We start from the raw sequence: 15,124 nt of genomic DNA on the forward strand, positions 1-15,124 counted from the left end.
AAAGTATAACAACACTTTAAAAATTGCAGCATTGCACTGGTACTTGCGCTATTATTAACCCGGCTCTCAATATTCATATGTATACATCAATGATCTTTAATATAGTTCAATATTTTTTTTAACTTGAACCTGTGGAGGGAAACGAAGCTTGAAGGAAGTGAGAAATTCAAAAAAGCTTCAGAAAGCTGTTCTCTTATTCAAAAGACGAAAGCAAAAGGAGGGTATAATTTATTAAAGAAAAAACAACATCAAAAGTATGAAACCAACCAACAATATAAAACCACAACTTGCACCCCTCCTCATCTATTCGATACTTCTTTCATACTAAACCATATTCTTATCACACTAAGTTTGCTTCTCTTCCTTTACGCTTAAAAAACTTCAACGTCTCAATTTTTTTTTGTGAGTGGTATTGTGATGCGTACAGGGGCTTATACCGTGCACCAGACGCTAACACCAGAGGCTGCTTCAGTTTTGAAGCAATCTCTAACCTTAGCAAGAAGAAGAGGCCATTCTCAGGTCACTCCTCTTCACGTCGCTTCCACACTTTTAACTTCCACAAGATCAAATCTTTTTCGAAGGGCATGTCTCAAATCTCATCCTCTCACATCCCTTGGTCGTCACATAGCACACCCTTCTCTCCATTGCCGAGCTCTCGAGCTCTGTTTCAACGTTGCCCTCAACAGGCTTCCCACCAATGCAAACCCTCTGTTTCAGACTCAGCCGTCTCTCTCCAACGCCTTGGTCGCAGCACTGAAGAGAGCACAGGCTCACCAGAGGAGAGGGTGTGTGGAGCAGCAGAGCCAACAAAACCAACCGTTCTTGGCGGTTAAAGTCGAGCTCGAGCAGCTCGTTGCGTCGATTCTTGATGATCCTAGTGTGAGCAGAGTGATGAGAGAAGCTGGACTCTCTAGCGTCTTCGTGAAGAGTAACATTGAAGATGATTCCTCTGTTGTTTCCCCTGTTTTCTATGGCTCTTCTTCCTCCGTTGGTGTATTCTCTTCACCTTGCTCACCTACTTCTAGTGATAACAATCAAGGAGGAGGGACTTTAAGCCCTAACCCTAGTAAGTTCTTGAACTCTCATCATCACTCCTTTGAGCAGAACCCGTTTTTTCATTCCCCTAAAGGAAAGATCTCTACTCAAGATCAAGCTAGAGAAGACGCAAACCCTGTGATTGAAGTGCTTCTAGGGAAGAAGAACAGAGACAAGAGGAACACAGTCATAGTTGGAGACTCTGTGTCTTTAACAGAAGGAGTGGTTTCAAAACTCATGAGTAGAGTTGAGAGAGGAGAAGTGCCAGATGATTTAAAGCAAACCCATTTCATCAAGTTTCAGTTTTCTCAAGTTGGGTTGAGTTACATGAAGAAGGAGGATATAGAGGGACAAGTTAGAGAGCTGAAGAGGAAGATTGATTCTTTCACATCTTGGGGTGGTAAAGGTGTGATTGTATGCCTCGGTGATCTGAATTGGGCTGTGTGGAGCGGTCTTAAGAGCTCATCCTCTTCGCATTACAGCGCAGTGGATCATCTAGTGGAGGAGATAGGGAGGTTGGTTTACAATTACAGCAACTCAGAAGCTAAAGTTTGGCTTTTGGGGACAGCTTCTTACCAAACATACATGAAGTGTCAAATGAAGCAACCTCCACTTGACGTTCAATGGGCTCTTCAAGCTGTTTCAGTTCCTTTAGGAGGACTTTCACTAGCCCTCCATGCTGCAAGGTTCCTCTCTTCTTCATATTCTTCTCTGATCATTGAGCACCAACTTAGATATTGATACTAAACTTCTTGATGTTTCAGTGGTAAGGGTTATGAGGTGGCTCCTCAAGTGATGGAGATGAAGCCTTTTAGAGTTAAGGAAGAAGAAGAAGAGGAGGAAGAAGATAAACTCAATTTTTGTGGAGAATGCGCTTTTAACTATGAGAAAGAAGCAAAAGCTTTTATATCAGCTCAACACAAAATCTTACCTCCGTGGCTGCAACCTCACGGTGATGCCAACAACATTAACAAAAAGGTACAATGTCTGTTGATTAATGAGTGATCATTCTTTGTTATTGGGGTGTTACTCTGTTACTTGAACTAGCTATTTGTTTGTGGGTTTAAGTTTCAGGATGAGTTGAGTGGACTGAGGAAGAAATGGAACCGGTTCTGTCAAGCTATTCACCACAAGAAACAGAGCAGCTCTGTTTTACAGGATTCCACAGCCACCGTTTCTTTCGTGGACTCACGTGAATCTAGCTCTGTGGCTAAGTTCAGACGACAGAACTCGTGTACTATCGAGTTTAGTTTCGGGAGTAATCATCAAGAATGTCTAAAGAAGAACCTAACCGATAAACTGATGAGTTTAGATGGGTTCAAGATTAGCAATGATGAAGGTGTGGAAACCAAGATTACTCTTGCACTTGGTCATTCTCCATTTCCATCTGATGTAGAGAACTCTGATGAAGAAGAAGAAGAGCCAGAGAGAGAGATTGCAATGAGACAATTATCAGAGAAGCTTCACGAGAACATTCCATGGCAAAGTCAAGCTCTTCCTTCAGTCGTTGAAGCAATGGAAGAATCTTTAAAGAGGAGAGATGTTTGGATGCTGGTTTCGGGGAACGACGTGACTGCGAAAAGAAGATTGGCTCTTACGATCACAACTTCTCTTTTCGGGTCAGTCGATAACATGCTCAAGATTAATCTGAGAGCATCCAAGGCAAGTGAAGCTTGCGAGGAGCTGGAGAAGGCGTTGAAGGACCGAGAAGAGGTTGTTGTTTTGATAGAGAACGTTGATTTAGCTGATGATCGGTTCGGTAAACTCCTCGTTGATCGATTCGAGGCTGGAGATTTGGATGATTCTCAAGGAAAGAGGAGTCAAATGATCTTTCTTTTGACGAGAGACGATGATGAATGCATGGAGAACGAACATGTTGTTATACCAAAGATGTTGAAGTGTAAGAACTCAAGTTCTATTTTGGTCAACCACAAGAGGAAACATGAATCTGTTGCTGCACCAACGATGATTAAGAGGAAGAATCCGAAAATCCAAGAGGAGGATGTGGCTTGCGAAACAAGCAACATCAAGAAAGAGTTCTCAAGGCAGCTGAGTTTGGGATCAAATGCTCTAGACCTCAACTTAAGAGTTGATACCGCCGAAGAAGAAGAAGCTAAACCGATCACTCAAATCTCAAGCGTGTTTCAAGAACGTCTTCTAGGCTCGATCAAGAACCGGTTTGATTTCACAGTTTTATCAAACGAAGATATAACTAAGTTTTTCGTGGAGAAGTTCGAAGAGTCTTGCGAGGAGATCCTCGGGAAACGGGAAGAGAGATTCAGGTTCACCGTCGACGCTGAATCGATCGAGAAGTTATACAAAGGGTGTGGGTTTTGTGCTAACAGTTTGTTCGAAGAGTGGGTGAAAGAAGTTTTTCAAGCGGGTTTATTAACGGTCAAAAACGGCGGGAATGAGGGCATAAGTGTAATTAACGTATGTTTGGGAGGTATAGATATGATTGACCAAGGGGAGAAGGTATACGAGGAGGAAGGATTCAAGGGCACTTGTCTACCCAGTAGAATCCAAGTTTTCTTTAATGGTTAGATTTGGTTTTAATTTCTGTTTTTATTTTCTATTCATAACCATATGTACGACATACTATGCTAAGTTGCAATTATAATCATATAGTATATGTATTAGTTATGACCAAGAAAAGTGGAACTCTTTTTTTTTTTTTTTGTGGAACATTGTGGAACTTGACCGCAATGTTCTTCGGTAAACATATTAAGCCGTCTCTGCTTCATGATAGAATGTGCTTTTAAACATAGCTTTTTTCCTTTTAATAGCGTTACTTTTTCACTCCATTATCTGACGTATAGTTTTGATAATAAGATATTTATACAAAGATCATAAATGCCACGCGTCAAACAACTGTTTTTACTTACTATGTACAAAAGGTAATTTTTTTTACTATATTTTAATTATATTTTCCAAATTATTTATTTTAATCTTCTTTCTGTTTGCTTAAGAATTCATTGGATTGTAGAAGTGAAAATGTCAGTTTTCAAATCAGAACTGAGATCTACTTACATGATATTCATATTACTACTTCTAACAGTAACAACCATAAGTATGAGATAATAGTGTTGGGTTCGGAGTTTTGTAATCTAAAATTTATATATTTTACCTTTAATATGGTTAATAGATTATAAGCTAAAAGATTACCTCTAATAGTAACAAACATAAGTATGAGATAATAGTGTTGTGTTAGAGTTTTGTAATCTAAAATTTATATCTTTTACCTTAAAATGGTTAATAGATATAAGCTAAAATATATATTTAGTGTAACACTCTACAAAACTCCAATTACCGAAGATTAGGAATATTGGATCCAATATTGGACTACTTCCCTCTAAGAGTGATTTCAAACTATATCACATGTTAAGTGACGTCAGAGCGTTCACAGTTGTCCACAAGATGTTTCGTTAATTGCAACCACAACCGATACTTGTTAGCATTGGTGTTTGCAATCCTAGATTTAGAAATATTGGGGATGCAAGCGATGTGATTCAATCTTCTTTTTCTGGATTTTATAGACCTGAATCATTTGTAACTAACAACTACGCATTTTACCATGTTTCAGAAAGTTTACGGAGTTAATTCTGTACACTCTATTTTTCTGCATGACATCAAGTTTCAATACATTTTACAACAACAAAGAATCAAGAGTAAATTGCACACTGCAAGAATAGCTATGGGGAAAAGGGGGATTATATGGATATTTCAAAGTCTCTTTGGATATTATGCTACTTGAACTACGCTCAATCGAAGTGTCATTATATACAGTTTCAAGTAGACTCTTCAAAACATTTATTTGTAGAGAAGTCTGGAACGAATAGAAAGTTACGTATTTTCTTTATTGTTTAGTTTTTTTCTTGAATGAATATTGTTTAGTTTTTGATATTGTTTTCTTAATTAAAGTCATTTACCCACCCATATCAGATTTTGTTAGTTTTCAGTTTCCTTAAACCGAGATCTATTTTTTTGCAGAGGGAATTTGTTGAACATTAAATTGAGAGTCAAAATATAGGTCATCAAGTTAGTAGCTCGGAATATATGTCATTTTTGGTTATGGAAAGAATTTGTCATAATACGTCTCGAAATGTGATTCAGCGTGAGAGGTATATTTAAATACTGAGTAATTATTATTTGATTGTTGTTCTACTTAAACTGAATTAATGTTATAATGTATGTATGTTTTCTGGTTACATAATGGTGGGAGTGAGATCATTGGAAAACCAACAAACCGAGTTTTACTTAAATGAGCTGTGAATGTTTTCTTTCCAGTATCAATTTCTTGTGCTTATTTATTTTTATTTGTATTGATTATTATTTTTCTTACTCTTTGGAACTTTGCAAAGTGACATGAGCTTCACTTGATAGAAATCTGAGTAGGAAAAGGTTGAGAATGGGGCAAGGATGAGCCATGAGGAGGAAAAGGTTGAGAAGGGGGCAAAGATGAGCCATGAGGAGGAAAAAGTTAAGATGGAGAAGACTGAGGCAGCAAAGAAGGGTGAAGAGTAATTTGGAAGTCTCAGTTTCAGTTGAGAGTAGTAACTAGTTTGTCCATTGTTTCTTCTTAATTGCTTAATATGTGTTTGTTGAACTCCTTTGTAATAAATAACTATGTCCGTGTGTGTGCTAACAAGAAAAACAAAATAAGATTGCAAAAGAAAAAGAAGTTACTGAGGATTATGTGTAGCCAACTCAATTTGAAGTTTTCTTCAATTCAAATCGATAAATTTGAACCTTTTCTACTATTCAACTCATTTTCTTCTACTCTTATTGGTTTTCATGTGGATGCGGTTTTTAGTGTTGCCATAAAAGAAGATAGACATAAAAAACTTGACTCATATTTTTGGTCTAGTTGTATCTCATGTGCACAAAAACTGAATTTTTATCTGATATATTGTTATAATTTCTCCAATATAACCATTTATATATGCCTGATGTAAAGGCATAGAGAAGACCCAAGTAATTTTCTTTCATTTTGTGTTCTAATCAATTTTCTTTTCAAGTTATTTCAAATGACCTTTAAAGAGATATGAGTTTATAGATTTGAATTGAGATCTTTATCTTGTTATTAAACATAACTTCAGTTCTGAGAACTTGTTAATAGGTACAACTTTTGTCTTATCCATGTTTGAGTTATGTATAGATTTTGTATATTATTATATACATGTAGATGAATATTTGATCTTAATTAGTAAATTATATTACATCTATTGTTCAATCCCTTTGAATACTATGATTAAAAACCCTTTAAATTTCACCTGAAAATACCATCACTGTTATAGTTGATAAAAAAAACGAACTACTTTCCTGGCACATTCACTATCACGATGAAAAAATCCATCAGCATGGTTGATTCCCATTTGCACTCAAAATTTAATTATTATTCGTTACCGATTTATTTGGTATGCTTCTTAATTATGTTCTCACTGGTTATGCAGTACCACGACATTGTACCACCCAAACCCAATGATTTTTACAACTACATGAAGTCGATAATGACAAATGATATTGAAGTCATGTCTTAACTTGTATCTATTCTATGCACAAAACCATACACTTGCATCCAATTTGTTAATGCATAATTCAACAAATTATGCAACTCAGAGTGACTGACTCCACATACAGTATGGTGTTTTCATACATTTCTCTTTGATTGTGTGCGTTGTTCAACTCCTTATTTTGCTAACTAGTTTCTGTAGTGATATTTCTTACTGAAGTTTATTACATTTCCTAATTTAAGAAACTTGAAGCTTTTTTTTAACCCAGCTATTTTTAGGGGTTTCTTTTGTTACGGTAATTAAGTTCGATGATAGTGAGAACACGAATTTCCAAGGGTAAGTTTAAATCATCAACCCCATAAACAACTTGGAATGAAAAGATGATTTGTTAAATGCCTAAATATGGAATGTGAAAGACGTAGCGAAGTGGTTTTCGTAAACTTGTTCTGCAATACAGAGTCTAAATAATATTGTTCTACTATGTCAAAAAGCTGAACTCAAGGTCCGTAGATATCTCACTTGCCTCTATCCCTGAGAGTCTCTCTTTCATATGTATTACTCAAACATGGGATACACAGAGCCTACACCTCTTTATATCTGAGTATTTCTGAAGAGGATCTCCGTCAAAAAAATTATTAGGAATCAAGTAAGGCTATAGTGCAATTTTTCCTATTGAACAACTCAAATTTCATGATAACATAATTCTGATGTATCAATTCGATCATACATTTAATACTTATTAATATTCTCGAGATCAGACTCTCGAACACGTAACCTCGAGGCGCATGTGCCCCGGTTTACCATCCATCGTCTTCCGTACAACCGCCCTATAACGACCTATTGTTGGATCCTCCACGCACTCAAAAGATATGTAGAAGATTGCATTGGCCGCATTGAGCTTATCACGCGGCTCTTTCTCACCTTCTCCATCAAGAGTTTCCACAACCACATGTTGAGTAATCAAAGGTCGGCAATCCTCAATCTCTGCCGGACTGAGAGGTCCATTCCATTTCGTAAAGAAGGCAAACTCAGTTAACAGAGTCAGCCACCCGTTTTTCTTGTCACGAAGCTCCGATTGCTCAACCTATGGATAAAAAAAAACATGGAAACATGAATGATTTTGTGCATTATATGAATTGACTACAAGACAGAAGAGTTTACCACATAGCAGCCTTGCTGATCTTCGTTAGACAGCCATTTAGGCATTTCACCTTTGTAATAATCATTTACGGCTCCATCGTTCCACTCATAATCAGCCTCTTCGCTACCTTTTTAACCAGACAGAGAAACAAAACTTATGATAATGGCAGAGGAAGCCCATTAATTCAATAACCTATGCGGATTAGCTGTTAATTAGACAGATTCATTTTTTATACCTTCCACCCTGCAAATGTGAGTCTCCCACCACAAATTGGGGACGTGTGTGACTCGATCATCGATATGCTTAACGCAAGTCTCGAAAGTGAGTGGAGAACCGTCGGCTGGATTAACAGCCTCGAATGTTATGAAAGACTTGGTGAAGGAAAGGTGATGCTGCTCATGTATCTGAATGATAACCTGAAAATCGTAAGCTGTGCCATTCTGAAGATTGTAACAGTAGAGTGCAAGTCTAGAGCAGAGGCCTCTGTCATAATGAACGCGCCAAGCTGTAGGTTTTATCCTCCTACCAGCAAAAAAAGCCTATACGCACAGATTGCTAATAGTGAATTTAATTATAAATACACACAAGTTCAGTGAGAGATCAGAGAAATGAACAAAAGGAAGAGAGCTAAAGATATTACGTACGTTGGCATCTGTAACGTATGTGGACCACCCTCGATCAGCCGGATCATAGGAGGAGGAGGAGGAGAAAATATGTGTATCGCGAGCTCCTTCAACTCCGCTCGCACCTACATAACCAAGTAATATATTATATAACCAATCACTAGCGATGTATGAAAGGAAGCTACAGGCCTATAATTAAGAAGATGATTTGTAAGAAAGAACCTCTGCTGCGAATCGGGCATAGTCAGGATCATATTCTGGCGAGGAGTCCCCCATATCACCAAAATTGTATTATCTCTTCAAACCCTACTTTCAGATCCCACGAGAAGCAGACCGAAGGAAAGAACACAACTGGTTCGAGCGTTTGCGTGGGATTAAAACGGTCTAGGCTTTTTTTTCTCGTTTTTTATTTTATTAAAAATGACGTCGTATTGACGTAGCTAAAGCATCGAACCTAATTATTTTATTTTATTTTATTTTATGAAATGAGATTTGAGAGAATTAGGGCAAGCTTGGTCAAGAGAGTTGGAGGAGGTTATGGAGGATTTTGAGTTATTGCGGAGGGAAAAAAGAAGGCGAAAGGCTATGCGGCTAAAGTTCGGTCTGGATGATGTTACAGACGATCCCGGTTTCAATACAGAAGGGCTGGCCGATGTAATCTCTCTTCGAATATCTTAATCCATGATTTTGCTTGTATATGTATATCAGATTTTGATTACTTAGGTCGTTTTTTTTTTTTGGATTTTCCAGCGGATGATTTGATGATCTTTTCGATCGGTACTTTTTTTCTTCGTGTTAATTTTGTAGGGTTTTGATGTGGATAACTGTTGCTATCCGTCTAGACTAATTAAGTCTACCTGGGGCGATCGTTATGACATCGCTCTTTATAGTAGGCTTGGACTCCACTGCCACAATTTTCAGAAGGTATATCATTCTTTATGTTTTTCTTTTCATTGCTATTGATGTGGGGCAACTTGGGTAATGCGGGAGAGCAGTCTTAAAGGTTTTTTTTTCTTTATTTATTTAGGATTTTCATATACATTATTCTGCTGTGTAAAACATTGGAATAAAGACTTTTAGTTTAAAATCACATAACATGATTTTTCTTAAGACAGTTGTTATACCTATATGAGTTTTTATCTTCTTTGTCAACTGATCTATGGAACATGGTGAGGTGAAATAAATTATATACCGTGTGTGTTCCACAACGCTTTATGCGCCTTCTTTTGGTTATTTTAAAATGGTGGATTGCATGATTTTGTGAGCTATTGTTTTTGCTTTGAGACAGGGAACAAACTTCAAGTTTGTGCGCTGGGAAAAGTATCATCTTACCTCTACTGCATACGACTTCGTCTATGTAACTTTGGACGCTAAGGATCCTGTGTCTGACTCGGTCTTCTCTTTTCAGACCTTGTTGTGCGATGATTCTTATCCAAACTATCCCGTCAGGTGGAGTACCTTAGCCTGCAGAATCAAATGTAAGAATATATCACCAACATTTGTTTGGAGTTCTGGTTTATAAAGAACTAACTGTTTATAGAGAACTCTTTTAAAGGTGATGATGGTGTGGATGAAAGTTGGGACGATACGGCAGTAGATGATTTCTACAAAGATCCAATACCCAAATGGTGTTCTGATGAAGAATTGGCTCGTGACGATAAAAACTATTATGTGGTACGATCATTGAATCTGCAACTTTTTTTTTAGCTTGCGAAGGCAACTTGTCTGACATGTTAACTAGGCAGGTAACGTACATTTTTGTTCTGTGGATCTCATTACAGGTGCAAGAATCAGAGTTGCAGGAATATGACTGGCTACATCTATTCACCGAAATTGCGTTCTACTCGAAAACAAAGAACGTAAGTCCTTGAGAGATTATCTGCCAAAAAAAAAAAGAAAAAAGAACTTGAACCTTTTCTTTTGTAGGTATTTACTGCTCCCCCACCCTTGGAGATCGAGAAGGTGGTTGTAGTAACTAAAGAAGACACAGAAGAAGGGCATGAGAAGCTGAAAGCCCATAATGCCATCTTCTACGTAAGTTACAAGTACAATGGTGAATATTCAGGGTGTGCGCGTGATCACCGAGCGGTAATAAGGAAAACAATGGATGGGAAGCCAGGACACATGTATCTTGAAGTTTAGCAGCAGATTGAACTGAAGATGAAGAAGAATAGACAGACATATGGATCTGCTCTTTTATAGAGACCTATCATTAACGCTATTACTAACTTTATCATGTTACATATTGTATGCTGTTGTGTTTGGCTTGTTTTTGACTAGAACAATTTGAACTAGAACGAGCAGGATCTATCATCCCTTACTTATTATTGCCAAGGAGAGATTTATGTTTGCAATGGATAATTAGTATCAGAACGAATTGCATAGATTGTCAATACATTGTAGTATCCATGCCCGTCTAGGTCTAAGAATTTAAGTTCTACTATGTCAACAAGCTGGACTCAAGGTTAGTCAAATCTCATTTGCTTCTATCCCTTAAGAGTTTCTCTTCATATTTTGTTTATTTTTTAGTCTGCTCTGTTTTGAAGATGCCTAAATTACTTATCATCGGATTACCACCAGATGTTTATTGCTCAAACTACCTTATCATTGTTCAGAAAGTATTCTGAACCACATGATGATTTAGGAATTTCACACAATGAAGAGGTGAATAGAAGGCTTTAAACGGAACTTCACACAATTTTATCCCTTTTCAAATGAGATCTTCAGGATCTCAACTCACCTTCATGATGCTGTTTTAGTGTAAACTTTTGTTTACTTGTATCTTGCTTGGTTCAGTTCTTGCCATGTGAGCGTTGAGTTTCCTCTGGATTGATGTTGAATCTGTTCTAGACTTCGATTGAAAAGTATATATGGCGATAATAAAGTGGAGTAAAACTGTTTTCCACTCGGTTACCCTGATTAGCCAATCGGATGAAAAATGTTTTTCACCCATTAATGCTAAAGAAGAGAAAATAGACTGATATATTACTTCTTCCGTTTCATATTACTTGTCGTTTTAGATTTATGCATACAGATTAATAAAACACTTAATTTTACATATTTTCAAAATAAAAACACTATTACCAATACACCTAACCATATATCAATCAATATAAAATCATAGTAGATAATATTTTCAATAAATTTTGCATTGAAAACCGAAAACGACACTTATTTTAAAACGAAAAATTATACTCTAAAACGACAAGTAATTCGAAGCGGAGGGAATACTTTATAACTGGTGATAATAAAAGTTTTATTCCCAATTCATTTTTTTATTTCCCTCTTTTCCAACATTTTTACCAATCAAACCTTAGTGTGTTGTGTTTATTTCTTTTGAAACCTGAGATGACATTACACTTGTTCCTTTTTTTGTCGACTTGATTTTTTGTTCCCATCCTTAAAATAATTGTATTTATGTTAATACATGGTTTATATTTCATAAGAAAGCTGTCATCGTATCATCAACAGATATTTGATTTCCAAGACTCAAAATGATATTTGGAATATGAACTATTTGTACAATTATTAAATTTATAAATTATTTATACATGTAACGTTTGAGAGCCGGCCACGTAATCCTCCTTCCATCGTCTATAAATACATTGTCATTGTACTGCTAAACCCTACAGCAACAAAAGAAAACGTCTTCACGCAAATATTTCCCCATTTTTGGTAATTAAAAAAGGAAATTTTCTTTCTTTTTTCTCTTCTTCGCACTTCTAGAGTTTTCCAGGCAAACGTACCAGAAAAGAAACAGAGACAAGCCAGAAGAAGTATATAAGCACAAAAGGTGTCTCTGAGAGTTGGAGTGAGAAAGAAGCAATAATGTGTTTGGAGTTTGTGTATCACGAGGAGAAAACAGAGCTTGGTCGGCAACAAGCACCGGGTGTGTGTCCGTATTGCGGCGGAAAAGTGGCGGCGGTAGATATTGAGACCAAGTGGCTGTTCTGTTTCTTGCCACTCTGTTTCAAGGTCAAACGCAAGTACACTTGTTCTTCTTGTGATCGTCGTCTCGTCTTGTATTATTGAAAGAAACAGAGCAAATGAAGAAAGAATATATATTTTATTTATTTGTTGGTTTTACTCTCAGTGTTGAGGTTTTCGCAGATTTTCCCCTGTAATTTCTTATTTGCTACCAACACCCCTCTTGGTGGTGACATTGGTTAAATTCATTGAGGTTTTGTGGGTTTAATGTAAATAATTTCGTTGATTACATGAGTTGAATTTCAGCTTTGTTAAATAAAGATTTTGTCATTCTTAACTAAATTTGTTTATTATTCTTCTTGTCGTCACTTCGTTTAAGCGACTGATAACTCGATGCCATTTGATTATATATTTTACTTTTATGTGTTCGAGAGGATAATAACCGAATAACATGTGACCATAAGATTAAACACCATCGTTTTTCACGAGAGAAAGTACTGAACTTTAAGGTACAAATTGAAAATGTAGAGAGATCAATTGAACACAGAATTAAGCTCCTCGTTTTATGAATTTAGTTTCAGTTTTACCACAAGAACCAACATAAAATATATTAGATAAAGATCGAATATCGGAAGTTATTTTTGAGTGATTGACACGAGCGGTTTAGTATATGAATGGGGCCGAAGTTTCGCTGTACGTCTTAGCTGGGCAGACAAGATATAGTCATATAGACAAGGAAAAGTGTTGTGGCCCTAAGAGTTACGATACAATCTATGTATCTTTAACGTTCACTTGTTTAGAAAATTCATTTGTTGTGTGTCCACAAAAAAGATATAGAAACGAATCTTTTTTTTCTGCTCAAACTCTAATTAAGTTATAAATGAAGTCTTATGTTGCTCAAAAAAAAAAACGAATCTTCTTACTAGTTTTTTTTTTCTTACTAGTTACTCGGTTCCATTTTTGCATATTTGAGTTTCTCTTACTTTGATTCCATTGTAGTTTAATTTTGTTTGGAGCCATCAAAACAAAAAGCATACAGTATTGGACATTTATGTATTGATTGTATATCAAACCGAATTTTAAGTTTGAATGATTAAACATAACTTCTTTTGTATTGCTTTTTATGGGAGTGGTATCTACGTAAACTAGGCCGTTCTAGACCGCACGACTTCTCTATGCAATCAAACAATATATAATACGAATTTGCCGAAAAAGGATAGCCGAATTCTCGTTTGTCCTTATCTAGCAGTTTTAACTCTACATGATAAACTTTACCGACTTATAAATAAGTGTTTTAACTCTATCGACATCAGATACGAACAATATGCACAAATATATGTACAGTAAATGATATTGATGGCTACAATGGAGGTCCAGTACAAACTTGTTTTTTTTCGAAATTTGAAGTTTCTACATACAATGGAATACCTACGATATAGACTATAAAACTTTAAACAAGCTAATTGTAAATATGATATGATGTCAACTTAAATAGAGTATATTTTCAAAAAAAAAACTTAAATAGATTACAATTTGTTTGAAATGGATCCAGTGTAAATAAAGTACTGGAGGTTGTTGTGTTACTATTATGTAAAACAATCGCTCGCCAGTGTTTTAGTATATATGGAACCTGTATTAAAAACATATAGATACATATAAATGTATTTATATTTAGAATTTATTGTTATTATTAATTACTGTGCATTCTACAAACATTTGAATCCTAAATAAATAAAAAAAATTGAAACTATTCAAAGATGATAATTGAAATTTTTTCAACTAGAACACAAATTTGGATGGCTTCGTTTTACAAGTCTATTAGTCTAATATTTAAACTGATTTCTGTTTTAATATTATTTTGGTTGTATATTAATATATGATTGTAAAGAGCAGCATTGCTGCACTATTATATTCGATACCTAACTCTGTCTAAATGTATAGTTTATACTTTATAGTTATACTTGATACCGTTTTTTTGTCTGAAATCTAGATAACTGCCTATACATTTCAATTTTTAACGTCTAAATTATTATTACTAGGTGATTCTTCCGTGCTCATGCACGGGAACAAATACTTATAAAATAATCAAAACATAATATTATAAACATTTACATATGTTTTTATAAACTTTCAAGTAATTTTATAACTTATATATATGATGAAAAAAAGGAATTGTATTAAGTATGAATATAAATATCTATACATTTGTTCATAACTTTTAAGTTATCTTAATTTATATATCATGAAAAATAATATTAAGTATCATTATGTTTTCATCTTAATTAGATATGTGATTCCATATACAGTAATTTGGATCAATTCATGTATGGTATTGTTGAGCCTCCATATTTGGGTTTCAAAATAAACAACAATTTTTCATTAGTTTAAAATTAAATTGTTATTTTAATTTCATTTGGTTTGGTTCATTTTATTAGATTTGTAAAATAATTTATCCAACTTTTTATAATTTTTATATGTTTTCTGAGAAAAAGAAATATAAAGCTGGAATTGCATTAATAAATACTTCTAATATTTAAAATTTTAATATATGTTATTTTGGATAAAATATATAAAATAAAATTAATGTGCTAAGGAGATTGATAATTGAACCAAGTAAACAATTCAGAAATATTTCAAAACTTCATTGATTAATTTCGAATTCATAAGGTAGTTACATCTAGAAATTCAAAAGGTTGTATTTATATGTATATTTCATCTTAATTAGGTATTTTTATTTCAAACATAATATTAGACAGTTCAAGTGTTTATTGTTTAGGTATGTTTTTCCCATCTATTATTTCAAATTGAACAACTATTTTTTTTACTTTAATAAGATTAAAATTAGATTACTACTTTTAGCTTAACTTAGTTCAATTCATCCTTTT

At 35.0% G+C, this 15,124-nt stretch overlaps 4 protein-coding genes across 4 annotated transcripts; 3 read left to right on the top strand and 1 right to left on the bottom strand.

Moving 5' to 3' along the window:
- Window positions 1–333: 333 nt before the first annotated feature.
- LOC130508164 (protein SMAX1-LIKE 4-like) lies at window positions 334–3,690 on the top strand. Its single transcript, XM_057003449.1, has 3 exons — window positions 334–1,721; window positions 1,800–2,013; window positions 2,104–3,690. The coding sequence occupies exons 1-3, from the start codon at window positions 418–420 to the stop codon at window positions 3,577–3,579; spliced, it is 2,994 nt and encodes a 997-aa protein (XP_056859429.1). The 5' UTR covers window positions 334–417; the 3' UTR covers window positions 3,580–3,690.
- Window positions 3,691–7,188: 3,498 nt separating this feature from the next.
- On the bottom strand, window positions 7,189–8,554 carry LOC108839544 (UPF0725 protein At4g29550). Its single transcript, XM_057004363.1, has 5 exons — window positions 8,535–8,554; window positions 8,334–8,493; window positions 7,925–8,228; window positions 7,710–7,816; window positions 7,189–7,632 (listed from the first exon to the last, which is right to left on the bottom strand). The coding sequence occupies exons 1-5, from the start codon at window positions 8,552–8,554 to the stop codon at window positions 7,303–7,305; spliced, it is 921 nt and encodes a 306-aa protein (XP_056860343.1). The 3' UTR covers window positions 7,189–7,302.
- On the top strand, window positions 8,513–10,696 carry LOC108828141 (UPF0725 protein At5g63820). The gene is made up of 6 exons (XM_018601729.2): window positions 8,513–8,966; window positions 9,120–9,236; window positions 9,601–9,790; window positions 9,868–9,986; window positions 10,094–10,171; window positions 10,239–10,696. The coding sequence occupies exons 1-6, from the start codon at window positions 8,850–8,852 to the stop codon at window positions 10,452–10,454; spliced, it is 837 nt and encodes a 278-aa protein (XP_018457231.1). The 5' UTR covers window positions 8,513–8,849; the 3' UTR covers window positions 10,455–10,696.
- Window positions 10,697–11,930: 1,234 nt separating this feature from the next.
- On the top strand, window positions 11,931–12,581 carry LOC108828148 (uncharacterized). Its single transcript, XM_018601741.2, has one exon. It carries the CDS (start codon window positions 12,141–12,143, stop codon window positions 12,342–12,344), a length of 204 nt encoding a protein of 67 aa, XP_018457243.1. The 5' UTR covers window positions 11,931–12,140; the 3' UTR covers window positions 12,345–12,581.
- The last annotated feature ends 2,543 nt before the right edge of the window (window positions 12,582–15,124 follow it).

Source organism: Raphanus sativus, chromosome 2 (genome assembly GCF_000801105.2).
Source record: "Raphanus sativus cultivar WK10039 chromosome 2, ASM80110v3, whole genome shotgun sequence".
In the NCBI taxonomy this organism is placed as follows: domain Eukaryota; kingdom Viridiplantae; phylum Streptophyta; class Magnoliopsida; order Brassicales; family Brassicaceae; genus Raphanus; species Raphanus sativus.